We start from the raw sequence: 16,969 nt of genomic DNA on the forward strand, positions 1-16,969 counted from the left end.
GGCCTACGTTGCCCCTACTAGGGCAGCTCCCAGCCCAGCTGGGTCTGCTGTGCGTTTTGTTGTATCAGAAAAGTTTATTGAGATTTGTATAAAAGACTCAAATAGAATGGCATCTTTTCCCTTATACCAATCGTGACTTTGACTCCTGGTTTTTCTTTTATAATCAGGAATTTTCCAGGTAGCTTTGAGTTAAGCACTGACTCCGGTCCTCCACCCCAGCTCCCCACTTGTGAAAGCACTGCATACATTTTGAAAAAAGCACTTAGATATATTTTAAAGCATATGCAACAAATGTATCTAAGAGCAGTATTCCAGAGCTCTAAAAACCAGGAAGTTGGTGTGTTTGTCAAAGAGAAAGTACCTTTGTCTCACAAAAGGAATGACTGAAATAAGCTATCAACAAGTATACTTCTTTAGTGTCAGATGTAGAGACCACTTTGTGTACTGGAAACCAAAATGCCCCCAGCTGTGACTTGCCTGCTGATAGGTAGACTGGTTACCTTTATTTTTATAAAATATTTTCATTTGTAAAGCAGACAGTTGCTGTGTTGGCAGAAGTGTGAATGTCATTTCCTGTCTGTGGTGTACCCCACTCATCCTGTCACTTAGACATTGTGTTTTAGGTTGTTCCCGTAATGTGAGTGAAACAGAGTGACCCGCAGCAGGGTGACATGTGCACACCACGAATGTAACAAGAGACAAAACTTGTGCAACAGACCACAAGAGCGCAACGCTTTATTTAAAGATGAAAACAAAACAAAGGCAGCCCCTCCCAGCCAGCATGCAGAATTTTAAAGTGGCGTCTGTAGAGTCTTTGTTTTTAGAAGACAAATTTGAATCTGTTTGGCAAGTTACCTCAGAGGTTTATCAGCTTCACACCACATGATTCAAAGATAAAATGAAGTCAAGAACTGACATTATAAAGATGATTTAATTTCATGTGCCAATTAGTTTCTTGTCAAACATTTGTATTTTACAGTCCAGTAATACGCCACATATTTTTAATTCTATAATTTTCTTAACCTGTGAGATTACAGAATTTCTATTTTATTGTCCTAAATTACAATTCCTGTTGCAGTGATGGGTCAGAAAAAACTATGTGTGGGTGGGGAGGAGGGGGAGAACCCTGGATGAATTCATTTATTCATCAGATATCTATCGAGTACCTGATACGTGCTTGGCACTGTTTCCAGTGTTGAAGATACAGTGCTGAGCAAAATAAAAGTCTTGCTCTTCATAGAGTTTATATTCTATTATAGGGAGCTGACCACAATCAAATGTATAAATGAATACATGTAATTTTAGTTTATGATAAATATCCTGAAAGAAAACAAAAGAGAACAACAGGATAGAGTATGCTGGAATGGGGGGAGGTGATGATATGGAGCTGTGACGTAGAGGGTGACAGGCCAGGAGAATAGCGTCCCAAGTAGAAAACAAAAAGCACAAAGGCCCCCAGAAGGGCCTGAAGTACAAAACAGAAGGAAAACTAGTGCATCCAGATCATAGTAAAGAAAAAGGGCGATGGTATAAGACCAGGGAAGTAACTCCTTATCAGCTGTCACAGGGCCTAGAAGTCCCAGCTAAGGACTTTGGGTTTTATTTATACATACAAAGGGAAGCTGTTGGAGGGTTTTAAGCAGGGAGGTGATATTATATGATATATATCTATATATTTTATTTTTAAAGCACTCTGGTTGCTCTTTGGTAAGTGGATCGTGGTGGTACAGAAATAGTTGCAGACAGACCAGTTTAGAGGCTTTTTGCTGATATAATGTCTGGGGTTAGTTTCACTTCAGGGTCAGGACGAAGAGGCAGAGGTATAGAAGAAACAAGACGGGCCACGCATGGGAGCTGGGGTGTGTGAGAACGCAGGGGCTCGTATATTATTACCTGTACTTTTGAATCGATTTGAAATTTTCTGTAATAAAACCCTTAAAAGACAACATTTCAAACAGCAGTCTAAGTGAAAAACAGTGGTGCCCTGGACCATTGTCAGGGTGGTGATGGAGATATATGGACAAATTCAAGTCTCATAGGTCTTGCTGATGGGTTAGATATATATTGTCAGACACGGAGAAGCCAAGAATAACTGTTATATGTTTGTCCTAAACAACTTGGGTGGATGTGGGCAGGGAATTCAAGAGATTAGTTTTGGCAGTATAAATTTGAAATGCCAATTAGATTTCCAAGCAGAAATGTCGAACAGGCAGAGCAGTGTAATTTACAATACATTAACTAACCCTGACTGGAGTACTCAAAGACAGTCTTGGAATCCTTCATTATGTGTTTCTAAACTTTACCATTAATGGTTTATAAGTTCTATCCTTTTTGAATTCTGTAGATAACATTGTTGATATGAAATAATGCGGATACAATTTTGGTTTTTTTATGGATATCCACTAGTAATTGTGCTTTGAATAGCCTCTAAGCGGTAATTCTCTGTCTCTGTTGAGCTATCATTCACGTGAAGGATCATATCACTACCCAAGGCACACTCTGTGAGGTGAACATACTTCCTGTGCACTGTGCCTTTTTAACGCCATGGAAATGCAAGTTTATGAAAGTAAAATTCTGAGTAACACTTTACTGCTATATGTGTGTATTTTAAATATAAATCTTTTTTTGCAAACTTATATCTATTGTTAGTAGCTAAGTATTATAACACATTTCACATCTGATTAAAACACTGTTGAAACACCATTATTGATAACCATAGATCTATGAGTTGTTAAACTAATATCTATTAAGGGCGCCAGTCCAAGAAGCTTCTTATTCTTACTGACTTCTCACAAGAAGCTCAATTCGTTTATGAATCTCTCTTTTATAGATAGAGAAACTTAGGCCCCCTAAACTCACTCAGGTAAGAAGTAGCAGAGTTAGGATTCAAACCCAGGCAGTCTGGTTCCAGACCCTTTACCCTTGTTTCTAGAACCTACCCACTTAACTGCTACTATGTAATGTACGCAGAATAGTGTGAATTTTGTTCCAGAAGAATTGTCTGTAGTAGACAAGACTGAGTAACCAGAGTTTCTCTTTTTTCCTTTTTTTAAATTGAAGCAGAGTTGATCTACAATGTCATATTAGTTTCTGGTGTACAACAAAGTGATTCATACATATGTATACATGTTCTTTTCCATTGCAGTTTGTTACAGGATATTGAATATAGTTCCCTGGGCCATACAGTAGTACCTTGTTGTTTATCAGAGTCTCTTGATTTTATTTTTACTTCGTCCCATGAGGTTAGAACTTTAGAAGAGGAAAGAGAAAATAATCCCAAAGTCAGTCTTTATCTTACTCTTCAGTTTTTCTTCCTTAAAGTACTTATTTACTTATTTATTTGTACTTTTTTCCTTGCAGCATCAGCGAGAGCTTTCTAACTGTCAAAGGTGCTGCCCTTTTTCTACCCCGGGGAAATGGCTCATCCACACCAAGAGTCAGCCACAGACGCAACAAGCATGCAGGTAAAGCTCCACATATGCCATTCCTTTTCTTGGTTTCTTTGCCTTTTGTTTTGTCTTAGAAGACTGATTACCTCCATTGTCATTTCTCCAGCAGTTCTGTAATAGTGAAAGAAAGCATTGTACTATGCTGTAATCACTTTTCTTTCATGCTCATAGACCATTTTTCTGGCACTTAGCAGAATACCTTATACATGAAGTAGATGTTCAATAAATTTTTGTTGGAAAAATAATAAGGTACGAAAAAGACATTAAGGACGTATTAATGTGATTTCTCGAGTAAGGTTTTGGTAATCAGCTAAAAGATGTTCAGATGTTTCCTCAAATCCTATGCAGTATCAACTGACCAAAGATAGTATTTGTTTTGGTCTGCTGTCTAGGGAGTCACAAGATTAATATGGTATATTACTAACTTAAAGTAAATTCAGTGTCACTATTGTGATAACAAAAGTTATTATATCACATATTTAAATATCAGAGTCTATGTCTTGATTGTGTTCACATTAAAAAGACTGAAAATGTAATTCAGAAGACATAGAGAAACAGGGAGTCATCAAATAAATGTTCACTTAGGTATGGGTATAATGCTCTGATTTTGAAATAACCTGCTAATATTCTTCACCTAATAACAATATGAGGCTTTTTTCCCCACACCTCCAAAGAGTTCTCAGACGCTAACTGGGTATCCGGCAATTCAACTCATTTTTGACACTGTCTACCTGGAGGTAGTGCCAGATTCCACAGGTTAAGGGCTCTATTGTATAAGGCCGCCCCTCCCTATCCCACATTTCAGATGCCAGTCACCAGTCCAACTTGTCATAGATTGAATGTTCCAGTGACCCCTTCCTTGGGATTGTGTAATTTGCTAGAGCAGCTCATAGAACTCAGAGAGACATTTTACTTGCTGGATGGCTGGCTTATTATAAAAGGATATAACTCAGAACAGCCAGATGGAAGAGATGCGTAAGGCAAGATATTTGGGAGGGGGCAGTGGGCTTCTATACCCTCTGAGTGTACACACTCCCCAGTCTTCACGTGTTCCTCAATATAGCAGCACTCTGAAACCTGCCCTCTTGAGTTTTTGTGCTGGCTTCACTACACTGACATCATTAAATTATTGGCTATTGGTAATCCATTCAACTTTCAGCCCCTCTTCCCTCCCCAGGTAAGGAAATTCCAACCCTCTGATCACATAGTTGTTTCCCCTGGCCACCGGCCCCCATCCCGAGGTACTCTGCTAGAGTGTCAGGTCATTAATATAACAGAAGACATCTTCCTGGCTCCCATCATTTAAGAAATTACAACAATATTACAAACTCTGTGCCACGAACTGGACAGAGATGAAATATATTTCTTATTATAAATCACAATATCATACCCACTAACAGTAGAAGATGCATTTATATTTCCATATGTTAGACTTCTCTAGGGGCTTCCCTGGTGGCTCAGATGGTAAAGCGTCTGTCTGCAGTGCTGGAGACCCGGGTTCAATCTCTGGGTTGGAAAGATCCCCTGGAGAAGGAAATGGCAACCCACTCCAGTACTCTTGCCTGGAAAATCCCATGGACAGAGGAGCCTGGTAGGCTACAGTCCATGGGGTCGCAAAGAGTCGGACACGACTGAGTGACTTTACTTTACTTTTACTTTTTAGACTTCTCTAGAGTTAGGTGCATCTGTGGTGATGAGGTTAAGAAAGAATTGAAGAAAGTTTGTCTCAGGAGAGAGGTCTCCAGGTATAGGATATTCATAGTTTAGGAAGATAACCAGCCTTATGCCTCTCTTCTAAATAGCAAGTCTAATTTGTATCATTTTGGGGGGGGGAAATAAAAGTTGGTTGTCCTCAGGACAACAGAGAAACCTCAATCGGTGCTACACAGAGTGTTTGCTTATTGTCCAAAATAGGCCATTTGGGTGACGTATTACCTCGAGGAGTGGAGGAAATTAGAATTAGTAAGAAAAGAACAAAGAAGACTGTAAACCTTGAGTGTGTAGGTCAAAGGTGAAAACCAGAAATCCTGGGTCCCATTGAGCCAGTAGTTGAGTTTAGCTCCAATCCAGATAATCTCAGCTATTTTAGTGGCTGCCCTACTTCTTGTTTGGGGCTTCATCTAGTTCAAAGCGTAGCAACTCAGAATTATAATCCAGCTCATTGGACAGTATTATCCTCCTACCATAACCCCAGCCATGGAAAATTTTTAAAAGAGGCACGCAAAAAAACTCCCCCAAAACTTGAATGCACAGAGGAAGTAGACCCAGTTGAGCTTTGTGTTCCTGTTTGCTGTGGATATTTATCACTTACAGTAAAAAGAAGATGAAATATTGGCTTAAATCCAGCTTGTCTGACTAAGATGTTAGTTAAATTGCTCTGTGGCATGTAATGGTAAGTGGGGTCAGGGGCTTTTAAAGCTCCTGGCCCTGGTTGGTCTTTTTCTTTGGTCAGACTTCCACACTCAGCTGCCACCCAGGTTTCTACTTGACCTTGTCCACTGAGCTTTCTCTATACCAAAAAGAAAAGCAGATTTAACACAAACTGAATGGACTTTACTTGTGATTCAGACCAGAACAGATGAGGCAGTGTGAGTATAAATGCAGCTCATAGAGCCAGACCTTCGCATGAGCTGGGAGTTCCCTTGGCCAAGTCCACAGTAACTGAAAAGATGATTGCAGAACTGAGAGCAGATCAAGGGCTTCCTCTGTCTCATGGTACTTCTGCATGTTTCTCGAACCAGTTAGAATTTTATCTGGTCTTCATTAAAAATGTCCAAGTACTTTTTTATAATCAAAAGGCAATATCATAAATGAGTGTCTGCTAACATTTTAAAGAGAAACAGCCAAAAGTCTATAAAATCAAACAAGTCTAAAACGTCACTACCAGCAGTGAAATATATGAAAACAAAATGTAGAAAAGGGATATTAATGGTTCAAGTGTGTTGCCTCTGTTAGTCTCTGTGAAGGACGGTTTCCTAGTAGGAAGCACCCACTTTGTTCATGGCAGTGCTTTTCACCACTGACAAACCTGAGCTTCTACATGCCCCACTTGCAGAAGAAGCCCCTTTGTAGGGGTAGGGCTCCTTAACTTTGTTGAACCTTCTGAGAAGCCAGCTAGATCTTTGGGCCAGTAGTAGTTGGAGTGGGGATTTACCGCTACTCTTTGCCCAGAAGGGCTTCCCAGGTGGCTCAAGTGGTAAAGGACCCACCTGCCATTTCAGGAGAGGCAGAAGACGCAGGTTCGATCTGTGGGTCGGGAAGATCCCTTGGAGGAGGAAATGAGAACTCACTCCAGTATTCTTGCCTAGGAAACCCCATGGACAGAGGAGCCTGGCAGGCTACAGTAGTCCCTGGGGTTGCAAGAGTCAGACATGACTTAGTAACTGATCATTTGCCCAGAAACGTTTTTCTCTTCTGGAAGTTCTCCATCCTGAAAATTCTTTCCTCAGGTTATTTGTCTTCATAGAACAAAAGGAAAACTTAGTTTTTAAAAAGCCTGAGCTGCTTACCTCGATTGTAGCTAGTAATTGTAGGCATTCTTCACTGTTTATACCTAACACTTTGTCTCCCCACTCTCATTCTTTTCTTTTTTTAACAGCTTTTTTGAGACATAAATACTATATTATTCACCCAATTTACCCATTTAAAGTGTACATTCAGGGATTTTTTTTCAGTGTATTCACAGAGTTACACAGCCATCACCACAATCTAATTTTAGAACATTCTCGTCCCCCCAAAAAGCAACCCAGTACCCATTAGCAGTCCCTCCCTATGTCCCCCCACGCTCTCTCCTATCCCTGAACAACCACTAATCTGCATCCTGTCTCTCTAGATTTGCCTATTAGGGGTGTTCCGTATAAGGGGAACCATATAAACAATCTTTTGAAACAGGCACCTTTCACTTGAGACATGGCCCCTTTCAAGACTCATCTATGTGATAGTATGTATCTTTTTATGATAGAATAGTATCATAGTATATGGATATATACCACATTTATCCATCTATCAGTTGATAGACATTTGAGTGTTTTCCATTTGAGGACTAATAGCGTATTTGTGTGGACACATGTTTCCATTTCTCTTGGATTTCTGCTATGAACCCACACTGGCTCTTGCACATGAGACTTATATTGTGTCTCTGGGTTTGAAGTATAACAGAATGAACCTGGGCAAACACAATGACTCTTTTTAATTTTGAAAGTTGAAAGGTTCTTCTATAGAAGAAGTAAAGAAGCCAACAGTAAAATGGAGGGGAAAGGCAAAAAACCTATTCTTTAAGAGAACAAAATAGGGGAATTCCCTGGTGGTCTAGCGGTAAGGATTCTGCGTTTTCACTGCTGAAGGTCTGGGTTCCATCCCTAGTCAGGGAACCTAAGATCCCATCCCGCAAGTACCACAGGACAGACAACTGTTTGCCAGCCTACTTTTTTTTCTTCCTATCTCTCTCCACTTCTTGCACATATCAGTATTTCATCTCATAATTAACAGCTATGAAGTTACCTAGAGGAAAAGTATGTATGGAGATTCCAAGACCAGTGTGAGAACAGGTTACACTGGCATCTGTGATCATGCAGCTGCGTTAGTCACTTTAGACTCTCAAAAAAGGGTTGGGCAGGAATGAAGTTTTTTTGTTCTCTCATTGTCTTCATTTATGACAGCATATTATCTAATTATCTCTTACTGGCCAAAGCTTCCCTGGTGGTTCAGACAATAAAGAATCTGTCTGTAATGCAGGAGACCCGAGTTCGATCCCTGGGTCGGGAAGATCGCCTGGAGAAGGGAATGGCTACCCACTCCAGTATTCTTGCCTGGAGAATTCCATGGATGGAGGAGCCTGCAACAGGCTGCAGTTCATGGGGTTGCAAAGAGTCGGACACGACTGAGTGACTGACACACAGCCGAAGCTTCAGATTTGCTAGTATAGTAGGGAATATGAGGAAATCTATACTAGTTTGATACAAAGAAATTTCAACTTAGTTTTATAGAACGTATAAAAACTAGTGAAGATTGAAATAACGATTGGCCATTTTAAAGCACCTAATGATATGTTCACTAGAATTTATATCCCTTGAGATTTGCTGTATTTATATACACACACATGCATTTTTGTGTTTTGTTTTTTTTTTTTTTGGCCATGCCATGTGGCTTGCAAGATCTTAGTTCCTGACCAAGTATTGAACCCACGCCCTCAGCAATGAACACACAGAGTCTAACCACTGGACCACCAGGGAATTCCCAAGATTTGATGTATTTAATAAGTGTGTGCTCAGTTGCTCAGTCATGTCCACCTCTTACGGACTGTAGCCCTCCAGGCTCCTCTGCCCATAGAACTTTTCAGGCAAGAATACTGGAGTGAGTTGTCACTTTCTCTTCCAGGGGATCTTCCCAACCTAAGGACCGAACCTGCATCTCCTGCATTGGCAGGCGATTCTTTACCTTTGCACCATCTGGGAAGCCTATTTAATGAATACTGTCTCTTTAATATCAGCTACTAATGTGGAAATCATTTTTAACTGTTGACATTATTCCGGGGGGAATCTAAAAAATTTTTTAATTATGATTTTTGCAGCTGAATATTACAGTTACAAAAATAGGAATGGCAAAATGGTTAGCTTTTTTTAAGTTAGGGATGATTCTAACACTACATACCATACACCTCGGTTTCAAGATTCCCTCAGTTCCACCTTCTGTGGCCCTGAAAACGCAGCTAGTGCTTTCTCTGCCCATCACTCTCATCAGCATCAGTCACAGTACAAACTGTGATTGGTCTCAAGTGCAGCTCGGACCAACACAAAGCGCGTTTTAGTGTAGTATAAACTGAAAAGTGAATGTATGGAGATGCAGTCCACCATTCATATAAAGACGCTCAGTTTCTCTGTCTAATTAGAGCCCCTCAGTGAACCAGAACTTTCTTTTACACAAGTTATTAGGGTAGAAGGAATCCTTTCTCTCAACCTTACAATGGAGAATAATTATCCTTTGTTTTGTAAATTTCACCAGGTGATCTCCAACAGCATCTCCAAGCAATGTTCATACTACTTCGCCCAGAAGACAACATCAGGCTGGTAAGTTAGTGGTATTATTATAACTTTCTTCTTCAAAAGGCTAAGATAGCAAACATTAAACAGTCGTTTTTATGTCCCAGCACAGTGCTGGGAACTATGTGGACTAGAAAAGAAGAATGACATCAGCAAAGAGCTTAGAATGTAATCGGGGATGTGAGCTAATCTGAAATGATGTGAAATAATTTGATGATCCAAGACTTGCTGAGCACGAGTTTGTGAGTTACTGACCATAACTCACACATTCTGAAGCAGTGATGCTCAAACTTCAGAGTACATCAGAATCACCTGCAGAGCTTGTTAAACTGCCGTTTGCTGGACTCCACCTGAAGAGTTTGATTTGGGGAGAGGGAGGCAGTAATATTTACGTTTTTAGCAAGTTTTCAAGTATTGCTGATGCTGCTGGTCCAGGAATCACACTTTGAGAACAACCCATCTAAAATCCATAACAGTCACTTGCATGTATTAAAAATAGAAATTTGTGGATCGTTTCCAAAAATTGTGAGTTTTGGTAGAGCTAAAGCTGAGATCGATCACTCACTTTATCTTCTTCTCATTAATAAAATTCCAGAGTTGGGATTGCACCTCTAAATGTTAAAATAATTTCAACCACAAGAGACTTGGGAAAGCATAAGGGAGCAGTTAGGAAGGCTGAATTGGCAATTAATTTTTTTTCTTTGCTGCTAAAATATGCAGCTTCAGCTGCTTTACATTTATAAAGTATAAATTCAAAAAATGTAACTGAAGCCTTTGAATGAATTCAGAGTTCAAGTGATAAGCCATTTTATAGCAGTTGTTTTGAATTGTTGCAAACACATAGTCATTATGTTTCAGATTATTGAGTGAGTCATCTTCAAGAAAATGAGTGAATACATTGTGTGACTTTGGACAAATTAGCACTTTTCTAACTGAAAGAAGTATTTGTAGACTCAAAGCAAAGCTCTTTGTTTTGAGTTAAATTTGAAATGCTGAAACTCTCATCCTGGGGATTGTGCATAAGGTTAAAAGTTTGCTAGTCAACTGAAAGTACTGCTTTTATTTTTTTAATAATTCAACAACAAATAGAGGCACTAAATCCCACATTTTGCTTTAGCATTGAAAATAGGACTAAACTAATTTTTCCTCCAGGAAAGCTCTGCATTGTAAATACAGTCTTAAGCATTAAATTTAGTACTTAGGAAGACTGTAGCTGATAAAATGAAGACAGTGGTTTTATAGTACTCTTACAGATTATCAAAAACCCATTTAATTAAAAAAAAAAATAGACTAGGAAATTAAGAACTTTCCTAACATTTAAAGTAACATTAGCTAATGTTTTTAACTAGAACTGAGGTTCTGGCAAGGTACTACTAGAAGGTGTCTTTGAGTAATTTGCAGGAGAATTTAAGAAAATGAATTTTTTGGTTTTGTTATATAGTACATTAATTTTTTTTTCCAAAAAGAAAATATTTTGTCTTTAATCAGACAGTACAGAAATGCATAAAGAACAGAGTAAAAAAAGCACTTTGTACACTGTACCCCAAGAAAATCATTCTTACTGTTTGGATGAGTATCCTTCTAGTCTTAAGTGTATGTGTAAGAGTATGTGGAAGGACTGATGCTAACACTGAAGCTCCAATGCTTTGGCCACCTGATGCGAAGAGCTGATCCACTATAAAAGACCCTGATGCTGGGAAAGATTGAGGGCAAGAGGAGAAGGGGGTGACAGAGGATGAGATGGTTGGATGGCATCACTGACCTAGTGGACGTGAGTTTGAGCAAACTCAGGGAGATGGTGAAGGACAGGGAATCTTGGCATGCTGCAGTTCATGGGGTCACAGAGAGTGGAACTGGACTTGGCAACTGAACAGCAACAATGTGTCTGATGCTCTGCAATCTGCTCTTCCTGAACTGGGCCAGTGGTGCAAACAGCCACATTTGAGTGTCAGAAAACCTTGCAGTCTGCCTAAAGCATGATCTCTGTAGTGCTGACAAGCAAAAGTATAAAGTAATTTAAAACGTATCTCTAGGTTGTGTGTGCTTATAAAGGTGACAGTGGGTCACAGAAGACTTGTCAATGGTTGACGAGACTTGGGGGAGGGACAGTATAGGTTTGAAAGGCTGCTCAGTTCTGAGCAGTGATAAAAAATGCATTATCACTGACCTTTATAACTGTTAAGTTTTCTACACTTGATCTGAGCTCAGAAATGAAAGAAGAAAAAAAGTGTGTCATGTCAGATAATGCCTTTTTTTTCCCCTTTTTTGAAATAGAAAGCTAAAAATATAAATGTTTTATAACCTGCTTTCATCACACTTTCCTGTGGGTATCTTTCCATGTCAGTAAATAAACCTGCTTTTAATGACTACACCGATATAAGTCCTAGAGTTGTTTTTTTTTGTTGTTTTTTAAGAATTTCATAGAGATTTTTAAAAATAATAAAATCCAGAGACTCCTTCAAGCTCTATTCTTTTGAAGACAGTGTTCTTTAGTCTATTAGTGTCACATCTGAAGTCTATTTTAATTTTAGATATTAACTTTGCTTTGTTCTTTTGGCTAGAAATTAGTATTTACATAGTTTTGAAACCTTTCTTTCTGACGGATTGGGTGAGCTGCATGTCTAGGCGTTGGGACTTTATATGTGGCTTCCCTCCAGGTAAACATGGCATGTAGGGGCGTGGTGTAAGACTTGGGGGAAAGAGATTAATTAAAGGTGCACTGTAAGCTTCAGGAGGGGTATTTCCTAACTTGGGTGATGCTGAGGAGGGAAGTTATTGCATCAGTTCTTGAACTGCTTGTAATCAGATAAAACTTTTAAATGAGGGAAGTTTTAACATTCTTTGATAGATGAGCTTTGAGAACAGTGGGGTTCTTATCTCTCAAAAAGCGTCGTGAGATGACTTCTCAGACCTAGCATTGCTGGATCTAGTTCTCCTGAAACTTGTATTAGGATTCCAAATTTAGCAGTAAAGGGACTTTCTTAGAGTACTTTTCTCAGTTGCTATTGCTGCCACCTTTTAAAATCCAAAATGCTATTTTATTTGGGTAATTAGAGTAAACCTCAGTAGTATCCTTTTCAATGAGAGCTTCAGTTAATCAAATGCATTCGAGTCATTGTCTTATTCAGGCCATCTATTCCATGGAAATTCTGGAAACTGAGGAAATAATGGAATTGTGACCAGTTCTAATATTACAGTATTATCTGCAAAATGCTATTTTTAATTATATTTCTCTGATTGGCTTGATGAATTCAATTATTGGATATTGTTAAATTCCCTCTAACAGAGGAGTGAAATAGATCTCAAACCAGGGTGGGTATTAGGTTTTTCTTTATCCTGTGGCTCTTACATTTTAATTTAATTCCTTAATCTAGAATCTTGAAGCTTACAGGGAATTTTGAGACCTCAAGTTGACTTGAGGCTTTGCAAAAAAAATTATAATTATAAAAAAAATTTAATCTTATCCTTCTAATTAGGACATAGGTATTAAATTAACATGATGGCTTCCTGACTCCCTGATTAAAGCTCCGTTTCTGCTTAGTAAAAATTTAGTAATAGCTGTAGGTACCATGTAGAGGGCCATGATCAAATCCCAAGACCTCTAAGTGCAATTCTTCCATCTAAGAAGCTGAAAATGGAGTGAATCCGTGATGTGCCAGTTGTTGTTGTTTAGTCGCTAAGTCACGTCCAACTCTTTTGTGACCCCATGGACTGTAGCCCACTAGGCTTCTATGTCTGTAGAATTTCCCAGGCAAGAATACTGGAATGAGTTCCCATTTCGTTCTCCAGGAGATAGTCCCAGCCCAGGGATTGAATCCATATCTCCTGCATTGGCAGGCAGATTCTTTACCAGTGAGCCACTAGGGAAGCTAGTAACTCAAGCCTAAATCAGAGTGAGATGACTGAGACCTTTCCCATTAGGTTTGGGATCTTCTGTTATGGTTAGACAAAACAAGGGAAGGCCAAACATTTGAAATGCTCTTTATATTTTAAATAGACACATAGATAAACAAACACACACCTCACTTGTAAAAGAAACACAACTAATGTTTTATTTGAATATCACAAACTTGCTAACTTGGCCTGGTAACTTACATAATAGGTAATGTTTATGGAGTTTGTTTGTTTGTTTTTATTTGTACTGGCTTCCGCTTAGCTAGTCAGTCCCCACTAATAGATGTAGAAGTTGTAAATAAATGACCAGAAGCACAGTTCAGTTGTCCCCATCTGCATGTGAGCCTTTCCAGAAATCTTCAGAGCTTTGACAGCATAGAAGGCCTCTAACATACATATTCAGGAAACTGAACAGTTAGGGCTTGCCAAAACAGGCCCAGGTTTAGATATATAATAGTATCTAGGTATGTAATAATACCTGAGACCTTGTTTATTAGAAATTCTAGTTTACTTGCGCCAGGTGTTTGGTTAATTTAATATTTTGTGGAGTGTTTCTAGAATCTCAGCATCTACGCTGCCTCCCAGTCCTCCTCATATGCATCTGCTACTGCCCATTACTCTGTGTGTATAATGCTCACTCGATCTGAGCCCATGGGACTAGATCTTTGTCGGTCTAAATATTAGTTACCTCTTAACTTCTCACAGGTGAATTTGGTTTAAAATGTTCTGTTATTTCAGGGAACATAAAAGTCAGCAGTACAGCTCTCTACCTGCTACATGGAGTCAGAATGGTGGGAATTACATTCTTGGTATATGAGCTCTTACCAGAAACAAGCTTAATGTAGCTACTTTGGTGTCTGTGCTCACAGGTAGCTTTTCCTTGGAGAGTCACAGTGGAGGCAGAAAGACAGCCAGGAGCGCCTCACCTCTGCCTTACTAAGTGGGTCATTTGATGGCTCTTTTTTTTTTTTTTACCTGTGAGACCATCACCACAGTCTATGCTATGGACATATTCATCATCTCTGATTGTTTCCTCCAGAGACTTCCCTGGTGGTCCAGTGGTTAAGAATCTGCTTTCCAATGCAGGGGACATGGGTTCAATCCCTGGTTGGGAAACTAAGATCCCACATGCTGTGCAGTGTGGCCAAAAATAAATAAAAGTTCCCTCCAACCCTCCCTCCTTCCATCTTCTTCCTCCTCCTTACAATGATGATGATGGCGACAATTAGCAGAAGACGTACCCTCTTAGCAAATTTTTTTAGTAGACTTTATTTTTTAGAACAGTTTTAAGTTCACAGTAAAATTGAGCAGAAGGTGCAGAGACTTTGCACACACCTTCTATTACCCCTCATGCATAGCCTTCTCCATTATTACTGTCTCCCACAAGAGCTGATTACATTTGATGGACCTGCACTGACACATCGTTATTATCAAAGTCCATGGTTTACATAAGAGTTCACCCTTGGGTGTTGTACATTTTTTTAGGTTTTGACAAATATATAGTGACGTGTAGTCCACCACTTTAGTATCATACAGAGTTATTTCACTGCCCTAAAAATCCTTAGTGCTCCTCTAACCTCTGGCAACCACTGATCTTTTTACTGACTCCATAGTTTTACCTTTTGCAGAATGTCATAGAGCTGGAACCATACAGTAGATATCTAGCCTCTTCTTGTTGGCTTCTTTCCCTTAGTAATGTGCATGTAAGATTCCTCCATGTCTTTTCATGGCTTGACAGCTCCTTTCTTTTTAACACTGAGTAATGCTTACTCCTTGGAAGGAAAGTTATGACCAACCTAGATAGCATATTAAAAAGCAGAGACATTACTTTGCCAACAAAGATCCATCTAGTCAAGGCTATGGTTTTTCCAGTGGTCATGTATGGATGTGAGAGTTGGACTGTGAAGAAAGCTAAACGCCAAAGAATTGATGCTTTTGAACCGTGGTGTTGGAGAAGATTCTTGAGAGTCCCTTGGACTGCAAGGAGATCCAACCAGTCCATCCTAAAGCAAATCAGTCCTGGGTGTTCTTTGGAAGGAATGATGCTGAGGCTGAAACTCCAATATTTTGGCCACCTCATGCGAAGAGTTGATTCATTGGAAAAGACCCTGATGCTGGGAGGGATTGGGGGCAGGAGGACAAGGGGACGACAGAGGATGAGATGGCTGGATGGCATCACCAACTCGATGGACGTGAGTTTGGGTAAACTCCAGGAGTTGGTGATGGACAGTGCGATTCATGGGGTTGCAAAGAGTCGGACACAACTGAGTAACTGAACTGAACTGAATGTTCCATTATCTGGGTGTACCATAATCTATCCATTCACCTACTGGAGAATATCTTGTTGCTTCCCACTGTTGGAAGATCTTAAAGTAAAACTAGAGCATCATGTCCTCTTACTCCAGATATTTAAGAAAAAGGTATAACCAACAAGGCCATTATCATGCTTACAGTAAGCTCTTAATGTAATCTAAGACCATGTGCATATTTGAATTTTGTGAAGGCCCTTTTAAAATAGCATAATTTTGACAAAAATAATATAAACTTCTGATATCTGAAACAAAATCTTATAGTGCATAATCTGTAAGAGTTCAATAGAGCATATTCCTCTGCGATATTAAACTTTGCTTCATATTATAATTGTTGATGGGACTTGGATCTGTGAGTCACAGATCACATTCCACTCTTAGGTCAATAGAACATGCCAGGGTAATTGTTACTATTATAAATTATCCTGACAGCAGATGTTTATTGAGCATTTAGTATATGCCAAGCACTGTACTTCACATGCATTATTTCATATGATTCTTATAACCCAGTGGAATACCTGTTATATCCCTTCCAAATAACTTACTGAAGGCTTCATAGTTAATACATGAGTTGGAATTTAAATTTAGGTCTCCTAACTATGGCTCTGCTATCTCCCTGAGTTTACTTTAAAATGGTGATATAAAAAAAATAAAAATAAAAAAAAAATAAAATGGTGATATAAAAAGGGTTGAATGATCTTAAATTGATCTTGTAAATTTCTTAATTTCTAGGCTGTAAGACTAGAAAGTACTTACCAGAATCGAACACGCTATATGGTAGTGGTTTCAACTAATGGTAGACAAGACACTGAAGAAAGCATCGTCCTAGGAATGGATTTCTCCTCTAATGACAGGTATGATACCTCAAATGGGAGGATGAGATAACCTCTTTTTAAACAACCTACTCCAGTTGCCTTTTGAGTTATCACAAGAACATCTTATGCAGTTCTGCCTCTAAAATGTTCATTGTATAAAACTAGAGAACATCAAAAGTATCTTAGACACACAGTCTTTAGAGACAGAATTGTTTACTGATGTCTTAGGTTATGTGTCCCTGATTTACCACTGTTCCTTACCTTCTTCCTCTCATCTTTAGGTGGTAATGATATAAAGAAAATGGTTTAAAGTTCTATCTCCAAGGAGGAAAAAAAAATGGCTTTTCTTTGCAATCCACTTTATTTTAAGCCATAATGACTCACTTGGTGATTCTGGGGCACACATCCTTTGTGATTTTGTACCAGTAGGTTCTGGGGTTAAAGAGAGCCCACTTTAATTCCCA

At 39.1% G+C, this 16,969-nt stretch overlaps 1 protein-coding gene across 2 annotated transcripts in view; it reads left to right on the plus strand.

Moving 5' to 3' along the window:
• SSH2 (slingshot protein phosphatase 2) overlaps nucleotides 1-16,969 on the plus strand; it is a 103,524-nt gene that overhangs the window by 38,975 nt on the left and 47,580 nt on the right. For both annotated transcript variants that reach the window (XM_010861374.1, XM_010861376.1), the window contains exons 2-4: nucleotides 3,361-3,464; nucleotides 9,450-9,514; nucleotides 16,423-16,544. In XM_010861374.1, the coding sequence (XP_010859676.1) occupies nucleotides 3,361-3,464; nucleotides 9,450-9,514; nucleotides 16,423-16,544 (291 nt within the window). The remainder of the gene's footprint in view (nucleotides 1-3,360; nucleotides 3,465-9,449; nucleotides 9,515-16,422; nucleotides 16,545-16,969) is intronic.

The sequence above is a fragment of the Bison bison genome, unplaced genomic scaffold (genome assembly GCF_000754665.1).
Source record: "Bison bison bison isolate TAMUID 2011002044 unplaced genomic scaffold, Bison_UMD1.0 scf7180017864472, whole genome shotgun sequence".
NCBI lineage: Eukaryota > Metazoa > Chordata > Mammalia > Artiodactyla > Bovidae > Bison > Bison bison.